This window comes from Pterocles gutturalis, unplaced genomic scaffold, assembly GCF_000699245.1.
Source record: "Pterocles gutturalis isolate BGI_N339 unplaced genomic scaffold, ASM69924v1 scaffold29487, whole genome shotgun sequence".
NCBI lineage: Eukaryota > Metazoa > Chordata > Aves > Pterocliformes > Pteroclidae > Pterocles > Pterocles gutturalis.
In genome coordinates, this window is record NW_010113696.1 from 12759 (window position 1) to 29293 (window position 16535).

The 16535-nt window shown below is 35.6% G+C and overlaps 1 protein-coding gene across 2 annotated transcripts; it reads right to left on the reverse strand.

Annotated features, from left to right (window-relative positions):
• Positions 1-323: 323 nt before the first annotated feature.
• ARL6 (ADP-ribosylation factor-like 6) lies at positions 324-15492 on the reverse strand. 2 transcript variants are annotated; one of them, XM_010074604.1, is made up of 8 exons: positions 15339-15492; positions 12843-12904; positions 10989-11057; positions 8507-8601; positions 4647-4776; positions 3234-3289; positions 3105-3117; positions 324-576 (listed from the first exon to the last, which is right to left on the reverse strand). In XM_010074604.1, the coding sequence occupies exons 1-8, from the start codon at positions 15459-15461 to the stop codon at positions 540-542; spliced, it is 585 nt and encodes a 194-aa protein (XP_010072906.1). In that variant the 5' UTR covers positions 15462-15492; the 3' UTR covers positions 324-539. The 2 variants fall into 2 exon arrangements, with proteins under 2 accessions (XP_010072906.1, XP_010072907.1); XM_010074605.1 differs by lacking the exon at positions 3105-3117 and having other exon boundaries at positions 15339-15491.
• Between the last annotated feature and the right edge of the window lie 1043 nt (positions 15493-16535).

Genomic DNA, 16535 nt, shown 5'->3' on the forward strand with positions numbered 1-16535 from the left:
ACACTGAGTATTTAAATCCTTGTATCTCAAACAAAAATATTCCTCTAGAAACCTATTGTGTGTGGTTACTGAAAACCCGACATCAAACTTCACAATAAAAAAATTGCAGAAATACCTAAAAATGGGCACCTAAAATCAACAGGTATCTCATGCAGCTGTATTTCAGGAAGTGCTGATTATTCTCTCTCAGGAAAATAAATATTCCCATTTGGTCAAAAGGTGTCCCCCCAAAAAAAACAGAGGGGCATTTCCTGATGGCTAATTATCACCTAAAACTCAAATGAATGCAGATGTTTATTGTTTACATAAATCTTTTTAAAAAAATATGCTCTCCAGTCACAACATTCAATTTAATTCATAAATGTGGATATCTGAGGTGCTATGTTGCCTACATTCCACTTCCCTGGAAGATATACTAAAAGGAAACAAATCAACACAGTATATCTTAGCTGAACAGTTCGTTTTCTTTAAATCACTCTTCCTTTCCAAGGAACTTTTACACCTACTGACAAAGTTTGTAAAAAAATGCTGTACATCTTTTATTTATCTCTCATGTCTTCATTGCTTGGATCTGATCTGTTAAGAAATAGAAACAGATAGTCTTAACACAAGATGAATTCTTTCTGTATTTTCTTTTTGAAAACATAATCCAATATTGCCCTGGTTACAGAACTACCCGATAGATATTTTGCTGTAGTTACAAGAATGGGGGACAATGCAGTTGGAGTTGTTTTCAACTTGTTCTCTCATCCACTTCTGAAATTCCTCCACAGACAAGTTGCTTCCCCCAGATGTTGCTAATTAAACAGGAAGACTCTTCCACAGAAATAAATGTTGATATTTTTCAGGCTTGTAAGGTAACTTTGATGAGAGTAACGCCTGGAAGTTTACTTCATGAAGTATGCATTTCAATTTCCTTGTAGTCATTTCAGCTTCTATGTAACTGAACATGAACTAACTCCCCAACAGCAAAGGTTTTAAAGTTTGTTTTTTAATAACTCACATGAAAACATCTTTGCTCTCAGTAGCCACACTTCACCATACTGCTGCCTGACTGATACTTCTCAATTCACTTCAAACATTTCCTTAGTTAGTGCAAATGTATTGCATCCCCATAACAAAACGTGGAAATCAGCACAATTTCCCCCACTAATAGGAAAGATGATCTGGGTTTAGACTGTTGTGAAACAAGTTAGTTTTACCCTACTGATGATGTCTTGTTGCAGTAGTAATCCCGTTACCAAATGGGGAAATATGCAAACTCAGCCTTCACTAGTGGAAAAAAAGGCAAAACCTTCTGCCCCAAATCTGTGAACTACCTGTAATGGGTATGCAAAACATAACTAAGAAAAGCATGGCTGTTGAAGAGAACTGTGCATTCATTAGCCAGACGTCATTTCCTCCACTGAATTTTATGGCATCCACAAGCTGTGATTTAGGGACCACTATAACTTAAGAGCTGTTCCAAATATTTCCATCTAGTGGTCTAGGAATGAGGAGGAGAATCACAGTAAAAAGTTGTTCTTGAAATATTGAAGTCTTCATCCATTAAAAGTATAACTGACAAACTGCATGTGGTTAGGGCAACAGTACAGTTCAAACCAAACCCCTGTTAAGCTTTTAGGGACACTGAGCCGGGGAGCTAAAGGAAATTTTCAGATAAGGCCCATTCATGAAGACTTTCAGCTCAGAAAATTAAGAATTTTAACAATCCGTGAGAAGTGAATAGCTATGAAGAGCTATGCAAGTGAGTGACAGCAGAAGCACCTGCTTACTGTGCTTAAAAATCTATACATACAACTTAAATACTTGAGAATAATATGTCAGAAAATATTTAGACAAGTATTTGAGATCCTTTGAAGTAGCTTGAAGCTATGTACAAAACCATCAACTCAAAATTTGGATTGAAACTTAGAAGTTTCCTCAAAGATAAGCAGAGATGCTGAAAATCACTGGAAAATATTACAAAACCAGAACTATGCCTGAAGATAGGAAGAAGTATGCGATTTGGAATCTGCCTCTATGATACTAGCATACAGGAGTGAAGGAAACTCAGTAGTAAGATGCTGGTTCCCCACCACAGAACTCTTTTAGATGGTGCAGTATGCATCACTGTTCTGTAGGGCAGTAAATCTCTTTGAAAAGACTATTTCGGCTGGTATCCCTTCCTCTGAAAACATGACCAAATGTTTTGTATTCTGTAATAACACAGTAAAATAAACCATCTCTTTCTAATTAGCGGTAAGGATTCTAAGTAGAAAGGACAGTCTGGTATCCATAGACAAATGGAGATATCTTAAATCAGGGACAATGTTAGATATTATTTATCTGCATTTTGAAAGAACTTAGTTTAGCGGCCCTGACACCAGAGCATTGCTGACATCTAGCGGCTCCCTGAGCCCAGAACACGCCAGTACAGAGACACCATCTTGCAGGTTCACATTATACTATGCTACCTAATATACTCACAATGCAAGCAATGTAAATTAGAGAGCTAAAATTAGAATGAGTCTACCAAAACAATACCACACTTCACGATTCTACACATTTAGCTGTACATGGGAGGACAAGAGAGACCAGATCTTCACCAACATAGAGCAGAAGGCTATAATACAGCATCTATACCAAGTTTGTAATTAAAACTGTGTATGTAATGCACCATCTAAACTGGATCCGATATTTTCTATGTAGTTATAAGTGTGTATACTATGATCGTTATAATGTAAGCTGTTCTTATTTTGGCTCTAGATTAAAGAACTGGAGTTGAATAATCAAAACTAGTGTATTTGTCTGTGTACTTTGCTTATTTTTCTTGCCTGCTGATTCACCATTTCCTGATACATAAGATCAAGATATGTAAAACTGGGACATGACAGTAAGAATAAATTAAAGAAAAAACTGAACTACCATAATAATAAACTGAAGTTCAGGAGCACCTGGTATTATTATTATCTACAAGAATTACTGTTGCACTGTTTGCAAGAGTATGTTAATGCATTAACATTTCATAGCACACCCTTTTGTCAGAGAAACTGACATGATCTTTTTGTGTACGTTAAGGAGGTAAATGAAAAGCAAATATGAGATAGAGCATCAGTACTCACTGTGTAATTTGGTCTGATAGCAGAATTGGACAGAAAGAAAACAAAGGAAATAATAAAGAAAAAACACCTTACAAACCAAAAAAAGTTTAACAGAATGAAAATAGAGCAAGATAATTACATATGATATACCTTGGAGCCAATCCACACCTTCTTGTAATCCTTCTCCTTTAAGAGCATCACTGGCACTGAAACAAGCAAATCAAATTATTAAAACATTGTAAAAATACCAGGTTTAGTGGAGTGATCACTCTACTTGCAATTTACAGAATTGCAAAGTTGCATAAAGTACAGTTTACATAAGTTTTCTTCACATGGAGAAGACTGCTTCTCAAATGATATATTATAGAGTACCTTCCCAAGATGGAAACATCAGTTCAGTATGTGACATATTTTATTTCCAGTTAAGGCAGAGGAATAATTTTTTGAACATGAGGGGTTCTGAAAGAGCTCCTACGCAAGGCAGTCACATTGTTCTGTGGCACCTCCACTTAAATAACTCCTTCCTCAGGTAATGCTGTGAAAGATACGTCTACTAATCTACAAAAACTGCGATGAAGCAGGACCTTTCCTCCTTCCACACAGTTCCTATATACAGTGAGGATGCTGGAGTACTAGAGAAAGAAAGTATAGTGCATACACAGTTCATTGAAACAGCCACCCTAGGAGTGTCTGTTAATATATATTAATATTAAACTAAACTGAGAACAGTGTAAATCCACCCTTTGAATCACAGGGGTATAACTGTTTAAAGGTCCCTCATTCTGCAGCTTATGAAAACTAGCAGTGAATCTGGACTGTTACTGTGGTTAGCTATAAAATTATCTTCCAAGCAGTTTGGGAATTCACCGGTGTAACTCCTGAGACAAAAAGCAGTGCCCCCAAAACAACACTCAGGTAATCAAGTTTTACGTTAAAAGGCCTAAAATGAAAATTTCAGTTTTCATCAGCATTTAGCTGCTGGTTTCACTTTTACTTATAATATCTGAGGACTTTAAAAACCTTCTATTTATATGAAAGCTTACATCCTTCAGAAAGGAAGATTCTAACTCCTACAACTAAAAAAATCCTCAAATATCACATGGTACAATGAGAGTAAAGTGCCCCTCTGAATTCACACAAGAAGAGTTTACTAAGTGGCCTTTCAACAGTGGTTAAATCAGGTATCTGCAGAATGGAAAAACAGAACTCTCAAGGTTTTATTGTTGGTATTCTGAAACCTGTAGGACAAACTAGCAGAAGCACTCTGATAAGAATTCTACTCAATTTCACAGAAAAAAATAGCAGTAGCTATTCTGGTAAGAACACTGCTTTCTGATTTCACTGGAAGTGCTCCATTTCATTATTTGGGTAATAGTTCTATTCTGAAAATTTTCAAGACACAGTCTACATAAATGCATTGTGCCTTTCAAACAAGTTTCACAGCAAGTCACCACTGTTTCCACATGTGGCAGCATGGTACTATATCTGGCTGATCTAGTTTACGTTATATCTGAATGTACAGATTAATACCAATAAAAGGGTAGAAATAAAAGAGAAATTTACCAGATATGCCAGGGCTTGTCTTTGATGTTTTCTAATGACAATAACTGAGATACTTTCACAGATGATATGGCGTCCCTGAGGTCCATCTTGTTAGCAAAGAAGAGAATAGGCAATCGACGGTGCTTAATATCTAGGCATGAGCAGAAGGAGAACTATCATGACATTATTCAACACTTACTAATCTCTTCAAGTAATAAACTACAAACAAAGCATGAAGATATTTTGCTCACCTGTCACTGCAATTCTCTGAAGGTTGTATCCTACCAAGATGCACCCTGTTGGGTCACATGGCCTCTGATGCATGATTCAAGAATACTCAAACTTTCTGGCAGGCTTTGGGATCTTCCAACACCTCTACCTCTAACCTTATACATATTTTTAAAGCTGTAGATATACATTGCTGGTGAAGCTGAGGAACAGGAGATCAAACAACTGCCTACAAATACCAAACATTTCTGCTTACTTAAGACTGGATGTGTAAAACACAGAAAAAGTATTTGTGTTAATTCACGTCCCCATAACAGCAGTTGCATAAGGGTAGTCTGAATTATCCTTTAGTCACCCTGGAGAGTGTTCATGACTTCATAAAATTCATAAAATAGAAAAAAAAAAGCACACATCTGGACATCCCTCACTGTGCCTTCACTTGAACAAAGATTTTCAGGAGCTCTTCTCAGCTAGCAGTGCTAACTACAAACAAAACCAAGTACACTGGAAATTTCTGGCATACTTTCACATGCAAAAGCATAAGCCTCTTTGACTACCATAAAAGATCAGAGAATCATTGGGAAAGAAAGTACACTCTCTTCAACCCGACAGATGTAGAACTGCAGAAAAATCATGAACACTACTTTAAGAATTTTTCACATTATTTAAACAAAAGATGTATTACGGGATTAGGCTCCAATCTAGGCTCCAATCTCTATCCATCAATTCCTGATAGGAAAAGAACTTACAAACTCCCCTAGAATGAAAATTGCTATACAGATTCTTTTTAAAATAGTAAAAAGAAAATGTTATTTCACACAGGAAACAAGCTAAGGATTTATTCAAATATAAGATAGCTGCCCCTGGTAGGGGGTGAAACAAAACAAACCCCAAAACTGTCAGTGCTGAAGTGGTTCAAACCTTTTTAGTGATGTTCTTTTTAAATCCTCTATGGAACCTTCCACAAAATCTGTGGAGATAACACTCTGAGCTCATGAGTGCTAACCAAAATGCTTACAATTGTCACAGTGATTTACCCTTTCTGGAGCTGTGTTTTCCTCTGACATCTTCAAAGGCCTCAAAATGTAAGTGAAGAATGTCATTAAAACTCTTTCTCAGTTCCATAGGTGAATAGCTTTTTTGTCTCCTGACTGAAATTTCTATGCTAATCTACAGTATAATTCAGTGAACCCTGGTACCCACAGGTTGCAGGTTATGAATACATTAAAACTACAAAAATTAGTTGACATCACATATGCAAAGAGCCATGTTAATCAAGGAATTTTCAGTGTTTTTCTAAAGCAATTAAAAAGGGGCACAACCTACCTGCATACTCAGAAATGTACACTTAAAGATGTTTGCTAAATAAGCTGACGGTTGCAGATATTTAGATTATTTCCTAGCTTATGACATTATTTATTTCCCTCCACCCCATTTCTAATGGTTATTAATGGAAAGCTAACATTTTCTAGTTGCAAATAGTTATAACACATTAAAAAAAAAAAACCAGACACTAGAGATGGATGTTGTGTAATTTTATATAAATAATTTAAAATTTATAGAAATTTCATTTTATTTTAGAAGCATGTGCTAGAGGTCAAGTGACCCAAGAGTCTATATTCTAAACAAGTAATCTACAGACTATGATCTTGCAAAGTGCTGAAGAATGAAGTTTGATAAAAAATAGTATGATAACAGCAATCATTAAACAGGCCTTTACTTGCAGAGTGCCCTGTCCACTTACATAAGTAAAAATAATTTATAGCTCTGATTCACAAAACAGTCACAGCTAGTACAATTTCTAACCCCGTTAATGCTTCATATTACATATTCTCTTTCACCTGAAAACCTCAGGCAAAGTCTGGCAAAAAGAGAGGGAACTATTTTACTAAAGGATTGCTAAGATTTTCAGAGACAGGAATTGATTCAAAGTTGTTAGCCTGCATCCATTTAAACCTTCAGTAAACATGTAAATTTAAACCATTCCAGGAGATTCACAGAGGCAGAAGCATAGATGGGGAGAAAGTAAGGTATGCAGGAAGAAAAGTAGAAAAGTAATACAAATAAAAATATTGATATAGTAAAACAGTTATATACTGATTCAGTTAAAAGCTACTTTTATCAAACACTACTACTAGAACTTTTTCTTTTCTTTGGTTCTTAGATGTGACCTATCAAAATCCAAAATGATAGAACAGGAAATGCTGCATTTGAGCTAAGCTGCTCCAAGCAGAAATACAAAACTGCCCTTTTCTGATTCTACAGAATGTACTAGGTGGCCATACCCATGATCTTTCAGAACTAGAAGACACAAAACACACCAACAACTGAACAGCGCCCACCTGCTAAATCAGCATTAATAATCTATTAATGCCTAAATGAAAAGCTTCACCTAAGCTTGCATCTCCTCAGCCTTAACATTTTCACTCTTTTCCCTTCTAATAAACTAGTAACTTATTACAGGAGTCTTTACCTCCCACCCTTGGTCCTATGTGGTTTCCATTTTACCAAAAGAATCACCCTTTACCACTGTGGTTAATACCTGCCCTGGTACAAAGTTCCCTGGCCTCTATGGAATCCACCTCCAGCCTTTGGTTTACCTCATCCTCCCCTTTGACCTTTGCAAGACTTTTCAGTGTGCATTTGAAGTGGCCCATACCCTTGAACATGAAATTAGGGGGGCCTCATCAGCTCACACACAGCTACAGCATTTTTGCTGATGAACTAATGTATTATATGCAGTCTGCATGGAAAACAAACCCATAGTAGCATAATTGCTGCTATCACATACTACTTTTCTTCGTTAGAAATGCATGTCAGCTTCTCATTCTTTATTCTCAACATCGTAACCCCACAAGTTAAGGCTCTACCAGCTTAATACGAATTTACAGAATTATTTAACTTTTAAATTTCCTGCATGTAGTTTCATACTTTGGTTAGTCAGAGCAACTACCTAAAGTGTTGAAAGTCAAAGTCAAAATTGCATATTTCTTACAAAACATTCCAGTAATGTTGGCTATACAGAAGGGAAAGGAAGCAAAGAATGGACCAATCTCAGAACTTAATTAACGAAGCTTCCCCTCATGTTAAAAACCAAGACAAACAAACAAAAACCCTAAAAGCAACCCTCCAATCATGAATCCTCTCACATCCTCTTCCATCCCGTGTATCCTTTGATAGGCAATTGAAACTGACTGGTATAATTATCCATCCTTATTTCTGGCTAAACCATAATTTAAGAAAAAAAGGTAATGAAGATGAAAAAAAGAAATTAAAAGTTATGTTAAAGGAATGAGCTTTCTTCATTGAAAAATCCAGACAGGGAGATACTTTTTTCGTACATGTTTGTCATCACATACAGGCTCTCCAGCTTCTAAAGGGTCAAAGTCTATTATTCCTCAAACAACACAAATTTGATCTATATTATAAGAGACCAGTCCAAATCATTATAGATAGCTTAAGTATGATCAGTTTGTAAATGTGAATAGGTATAAAAAACCACCAGACTTATTGAAGACTATTATTGTTCTAGTATTCATGAATGGCTAAAATATTTGTAAAGTACTCAAAATGCAGAATGTGTAAGATAAGAATGGCTTTTCTTAGAACAACATAACAAATACGGAGACAGAAGGGGAAAAAAGCCTCCTCACCTGGATGATTCAGAAGGGTGTCAAGTTCTTCTTTGGCCACAACCATTCTTAATTTGTCACTGCTATCTATGACAAAAATAATGGCTTGGCCTTCTCTGCATAACATAAAAAGAGTAAAGAGGCAAATTATAGGTTCTCTTAAACTGTGATTAAGAAAAGGCTTCAGAAGAAACACCAAAAAAAGCAAACAAACCTGATCTTTTTTCCCTTTAATTTTGTTGTTGCTATTTACCATTAACATTTGAATCCAGTCTTATTTCTGAAATGCAACCTTTTGGTAACTTGCATAATTTTTTTGAGACATGAGGTTGCTAGCTGTGTGACTCATGCAAGGTTCAGTCTACGCAGACCCTTCAGAAAAGCTTGATTTCATGACTGAGGCTGAAAAATGAACTCTGAAAATGTAACCTACAGCTATTCTGACAGTGTAGTCAGACAGACAAAGAAAATCTCATGATGGGTTTTTGTAGAAATTCTTTATTTCCTACACTAAAACAAGTTTATTTAAAGAAAGGCCAACTACCTTTTTAGAAAAAATACTGTGCATCTACAGCTGTTTAACCACTAGGCATATGCAGATTAATCTACTGTTTACAAAAGTCTGCATAAACAGGATCATTCTTTTGTTTTCAATAACAGGTAAAAACTTTCAACTATTTTAGATCATTAACACATTTTGCTGGCAACATGACCACAGTCACAATGTATATACATGCTATTCAATCCATTATTTCAGAATATTACTGATATTTTATGACTTGATGTTCCATTTATTGTAACTTATTTGAAAGCAAAATAAAGTCTGACTAATTCAGATGAACACCCACTAAAATTATTTTTCATTTACATTTTAATGTAATATTTGTTTCTCCTTCGTTTTACATTTCTTTGAGAGACCATTACAGATACATTCTCCACTCCCTAGTACAACCTACCTTCATAGTTTGACAAGAAACACTCCTAGACCTACTGAAAAACAGAAATAGCTTGACCAGCCTAAGATTGTATGAGAAGGTCCCTTCTTTTCTGGAGTATGGAAGAACTTTAACAGCAAATAAAACCTTTCCTTATCAGCTGAGAAAGCTTAAGTATTTTTTTATGAGCATACAGTACTCTTTCCAGAGGAATCTGAGTCCTAGCATGTATTTATTACCTAAAAACAACTTCACAAACAAGTAATAGTAATAGGGACATAACATGAGCTTGCATATATTTAAGACAAGTGTACTTTGAGGACATCCTAGAAGATAGTTTCAAGCCAAACAAGAAAAGGGCGAGCTTCAAGGACTCCGAAGCAACCACTTAAGACAAAGATACTTGATCAAATTTGATTGCCATTTTGCAATTCTTGCAAACTTAAATCTTGCTTATCTTTATAAACTGAATGGTATATTATTATTTTTATATTATTCTTAGAAGTTAATCTTAAATATGTGCCTACTCCACCGGATCAGGAACAAAGGTGGATACATGTGCACAGTTCCTTGTCAGAATCACCCAAGAAACTCCCTTACTGTCAAGATGAAAAAAGCATTTTATGCCACACGAGGGATAAGTTACTGTATTAAATACAGCAGTCAAAAATTATATCCTTATGAAGCACTTAGCTAGCATTTTGAGAGCAGCCTAAATTTACTGAAATCCAAAAGTTTTGGGAGACATACATCTAACACTCCTGAAAAAGGAAGATCTCCTACCCACACAAGTTTTCAAATTGCTACCCCATTTTGCACAGAAGGGAGATGAAGTGTTAACCCTCAATTAAAAAACACTTAAAGCTCTATCACATTAAATATTAATATTTAATCAATATTATAATAGTCAAAATTTCTCCATACTACTTCTCCAAGCTATTTCTGTGTGATTTACTGCTGTTCACCTTATTTAGATCAGCATCAGGTATTACAGAATAATGAGACAACATAAATGAAGATTCACGCTTCATTAGAAGTTAGAAAAACAGAAAATGGTGCCTATTACCAATAAAGCAATACCATAAAGTACAGAGAATATCCTGCTTAATAAAAAACATCTAAGAATACTTGGTCAAATTCTTAGTTATGTGTGCCTCATTCTCCGAAGTTAATTTCCCTCACCTCTAAAAATCTTAGCCATCAGTATCTTTTGGGACTCAAGTCACTTACCTACAGAAGAACAGAAGAACAGGAAACTTAACTCATCTTGGTCCTTTCTTACAGGATTGTTTTTTTTCTGCTTTCAATATTTAAATCCCATCTCTAGTATGCTCCCCCAAACTTTGAGTCAACAAGGTGACCCCAAAAGCATGCTGATTAACAGCACATCAAAATTTTAATTTTTTAGAACACAAAGAAAATTTATCCAAGATGACCTTCTGTCAAACAGTAGGGGGAGGGCTTCTCTGAATCATTTCTAATCACTAGATACTATCATACTTCTGTTTAAATAATGCACACAACAGCTAATACAAACAGCAATGCTTTAAAATAAATTACAGGCTTACTTGTAGTAATGTTCCCAGAGGTTTCTGTATCTCCCTTGACCTGACATATCAAACACCGTGAAAGACAAACTGGAAAGAAAAGAAATGTATGAGACACAGAAACAAAGAACAAAACCCAAACCCTAACTATTTGATTTGCTACAGAAAAAAGCCAGATCAACTTGAATCCTAATCAACCGAGAAAGATTTCCAAAGGAACTCTGGTCACTGTACCTGGCTTTAAACTATCCTACACAGTTCTGCAGTCTTATTACAGAAACCTTTCACAATGGAAAATGGGCTTATTTTTTATAATTGGTTTAGTTCTTCAGAGAATAAGTTACATCACATACCAAATAAGCTCCCATTCAGCCTCTTTTTTTATCATGTTAGTATCGAACATTGTTTATAGTGTTGAGTAAATGAAATTCAGATGAGCTATGACTTAAAATCCATAGCCGCTCTTAAATTCTGTCCCTAGACAGGCACCAATAGCATCCAAATGCTTCTGTATGCAAAATAAAAGGCTTAAAAAAAAAAAATTCCACCTTCATAAAAAAAAAAAAAAAAATCACATTCTGATAACAACAGGTTACCTCAGGTGAACAAGGGTAGTCTTTGCAACTTCAAGATTTTACCAAATGCTAAACACAGTAAGCCAACTTAAAAAACATTACAAAAAACCCGATCCACTCCTGAAATACCTACAGAAGCAACACTGAATTCAGTATTAGGTTTTCCTGATATGGGTAGTCCCAAATAGCTCCTAGAGTGCAAGACATACCAAAATGAGGAGGTTTAGAAAAGGAAGCTCTCTGTATCCAGACATCATATGAATCTAGACTAGTTGCTCTGCCATGTATGAATTTATTAGCAAACCCCAAACAACGTTTTGATTGTAATGGTAGATTAATGAGGTTTGGGGGGAGTGGTTTGTGGGTGGGTTTGTTGTGATTTTTTTAATCATTCTACATAATGTATTTGCAGGTCATCTCTCCTACTACAGAATCATAATAAAGGAAAGCAATATAAATCTATTTACATTCTCACACAGCCAAACCCCAAACCTGTCTTACATGCTTTACTGAAACAGAATACAGTTTTTTAGTATCCTATAAAAATATGAAACCAAACAATCCCACATGTCAGCTCAGGGAAAAAAAAAATTCTTGGAGATCTCTTATCCAGTGGGGCATGCTGCTTGGTTTGAAGACTGACTGCACCCATTAAAAATACACTGTGAAGGTTATAGAATAATATAATAGTATCTAGCATTACCTCCTTGAAGTGTCTTTGCCTCACAACATTCCTTTCCTAAATCTTAGCCTTGACTCAACCAATGATTTCTTATTCCTTTTCCTGACCTTTGCCCCTGACATCTTTACATTGCTATGGTTGTAGCCACTGTTTTTCATTTAATGAGATTAGACTACAATCTCCTCAGAGCCGCGCCAGTGAGAGTGCTTAATGGAATATAGGTTACCATCTAAGCAACTGTCTCTTCTCAAGTCTGTAACAGTGCCCTTTTCTAAAATTCTTAACAGACAGTGATCAGATGCTTATACACTATTGCAAAACTCTGGGGTTTTTTGTCTTGTTGGTTTTTTTTTTTTGTTTGTTTTTTTGTTTTTGTTTTTTTTTTTTTTTTACATACATACTTTTATAGCAGCACAAAATATACAATATATTCTAACACTGTTAGTCCTGGATCATGATTAGGACTCCTGGGTACCACAACATTTTAGCAAACCACATGTCATGTCATTATACCACCACACATTATACTCAGTTACATCCCACTGAAATAGATAATTAAGTACAACTACTGTGTATTAACTGCTACTGCTAAATGGAGAAAATGAAAGAAACTTCTACCTCGATGTCTTGAATTTCTCTATACTGAATCCTATTGTTGGAACGATGTCCTGACTTTGAGCCTTTAAAGGAATGAAAGTACAAATTTTTAAATGAAGTTAGAAAATGTAAATATTGAAATATATTTGAAACATGATCTATTTTTTCCCCAAATACAAAAGCCTTCTACAAATCCAGATACGTTATATTAAAAAAGTTGCCAGAAAAGTACAGTAGTTCAAAATCAAGGTTTAATGTTTTCTAGGAAATATAGTGAGCACTGTTGGACAAGAGCATTGACACTGAAGACATTTTAGCATTAAGAGTGAGATTCCACTCTTTACATTAGTTTGTGTGTATACATATGTATGGATATTACATATGAAATAAACAGGAGATAGTTTAACATGGAAGATAACAGCTTGAAGATTATGACTGAGATCAAAGTTCACAATCACTTTGGAAATCACAATGTCAACCCAAACAAGCCTGCATAATACCCCAAGCCTCTTAGATAAAAGAGAGTATACTTCTATCAAGATATTAGATCGGACATATTATGTCAACAGGCTGGAGGAGTCCATTTGGCATTGGGAATTATACAGTAGACATTACACAATGGCCTAACCATAGCTCTGTTCAAACTACCAGACCACTGGAAGGAATCACCATTTATCACAGAAGAATGGCTAAAACATAAAGTGTTATTAATAGATCTGTCTGATAAGAGACAGGTTTACTGCTGAGCTAGCCAAGAAACCTATCTGCTAAGTTGGTACAACAGAATAGCTCATTTAGGAAGCATTGATATTGAACAAGAAGAAAGGTCACATTCCGTAGACTGCAGAGGTGTTTGAGAAAGTGATATGCAATCCTTTCAGACTTTTGAGAGCCCCTTATTAAAAACACTATCTATAAGCAGTTGACTCCTTGCATAGAACTGAAGCAAGCTTCGTTTGTTCACCTGCAGCTTCATTATGGAAGTGCATTCCACCATCATAAACCATTTAGTCAACAGCTCCTGTCACCAAGGGGAAAACTGTGCAGAGTAGGAGAGGTGTTTTTTCTTTAACATTTCTTTCAACTGTATTTATTAGGCCCAGAAGAAAAAACTGCAAACAGATGGAGAAACAGTTGTATTCACCAGGCAATTAACATATTGGTCCTAGGGCAAAATAGCAGTCCTTCTTAAGAAGACTGGGTTGATCCAGAACTCAAAATCATCTGCCCATTGAACTTACTAAAAATAATCAATTTAATCAAGTCTGATTTAATGTCATTGCACATTAGAGAATTTGTCGCGTCTTGCAAGGATAGGACTTATACAAGTTGTATGGAAAGCTACTCTCCTGAAGCATCACATGAAATCAAAACATTCAGAAGTAAATTCTCATTACACCATTTACAGTAAAGCAATCTTCTCTAATACCTATTTCTGTGAAAAATCTTGAAGTCTGCATTCAACTCTAGTTAGGAATCCTATAATGCTTGAGGCATGACATAAACCCCTCCTACAATAAAGGTCTCAAAAATTACATAAATATTTAATTTGCCTGGTACAAATTGTAGCATTTCCCTCAAACAACAGTCAGCAGATAGTAAGCAGTTTATAGACTTTGTTTATAAATCTATTTAATTTTCAGTGGAAGAATAATTGCCAGGAATGGAAGAGTAGCAGACTCTTTTACCATGTCACATTTTTAAAACAATGTTCAGTGGTATTCTTCAGGAAAAGTTCAATGGAAATTAAAAAAAAACCCCAAAAATTAAAAAACAGAAATCAAGGTTTCCCAGATGCAGATAACCAAGATGCACAAGCCTTTGGCTTTGAACATGCCTACCAAAATTTATCTATTTCTATTCCATAAACATACCTTGAAACATGGTAATCCTACTTTAAATTTTGCTCAGAATACTATGCACTCTTAGTGGCCTGTAACACTTTTCACTGGATGAATGAACTGTAAGTATAAATGCTACTTATTTTGAAAGCTATTCTGCTTTAAAAATGCTGGTCACCATTAAGTGTGCATCTTCATGTTATTTCCTATTTTATTATTTAATTATATACTTATTATTTCGCAGTAAGAGATTAAAAGAAACATAAGAAATGCAGACAAGTACAAGCTGTTACACAACTGTATTAATCCCAAATGTTCAACGCATCACACAGAACTGCAATCCTGTAGCAATTATTTAAAGTTACTTAAGAAAACCATTTTGGATCCAAATTTTGGCCATCATAAACCCCTCCTTATTAGGCGATCTTAGAAAAAAAATGTGCCACATTAACAGTGTTTTTTTTGGGAAAACTTTTCATAATATGCACGTGGATGCATACATGTAGTTTTAGTGAGTTGGAAACTCTTCAAATATATTTGTTCCACTGCACTAAACCAAAAAAGCTCTTCACATCTTTTCCATGGTCACATTTAGTATAACATCACACAAAAACAGTTTAAACAAACATCAGCTTTGCAGTAAAAACACCAAAAGTAAACTAAGTAGGCTACTTACATTTGAAGGTTTAAGTTTATTTATGATCGTTGTTTTGCCACTATTGTCCAAACCAAGGCACAAAACATGAACCTCCTTTTTCTTCAGCCCAAGCCATCCCGCCAGCTTGTCAAACAATCCCATAATTCTGGCTCAAATACACAGGGATCACCTGTTGTTCAGAAAATCAGAGAAGGAAATAGCTGTTGGAAAACTGTTACATATACAGCAGCGCTAGCACAGTAGGTGGGCATGTGGCTAAGCAGTCCTTAAACTTTTAAAAGGATAGCATGAACAAGAGACTATATGAACAGTCACAGCAGGTTTGCTTGGTACACTAAGTAAATGGAGTGTAAGCTGATTACAGCGAAGATACAAAAGTAGATTGGCTGTTTATATCCCTGTCTCTATAATGCAATGTCCTTGATTCACTGGGTAGCAATATTGCCATCATTCTGCGCAGTTCAAATAGAAGCACAACTGCAATACCTCCTTACCTTCCACCCAACTGGAAAAAAAAAAAAAAAAAAAAAGGAAGGCCATTACATTTTACTTCAACTTTGCAGTAGTTCAGTCAGTCGTGATAATTTAGACGAGAAAGCAAAACAGTATTTCCCTTCTTCAGCAACTGCTATGTAATTTACTGAACCCTTAAGTAAATAAAGTACCCTCTGTCAATTCAATTCAAACTCTAATTGTAACAGGCTTTGTCAATATTAACACATATAAATTAGGAACTCATTCACTACAAATAGAAACTGATTATAACAGATCCAACAGACAGGAAGCCAGACACCATAATTCACCCACACTTCAGGTAGATGCCAAACTCCTACTCCTGCCCAGACACTGACTGAAGTTACCTGGCAGTAGCATATTTGAAGGAGCTTACCTCATGTGTTCCCTTGCGGTAGCTGGCTGAACGTACTTTGCAAAGAGGACAACCCTTGTCTATCCTGAATGAACTCCACTAAGAATCATTTCAGCAAACAGACAGCTGAAATACTTGCGACACATTCAATAACAAAGCATTTAACTAATGCCAGAGGACTTCTGTGGAGTGGTTAAGGCCAGTTTTTCCCCTCAATAAAGGAAAAACACACAGCACTGACAACTCAGATTGTAATCTTAATTACCTCAGAAAATCATGGCAGGAGGAGGAAGAGGAAAAAAACAACACCAATGACAAATATTTGGTTTCCCTTCTGCACTAACTGA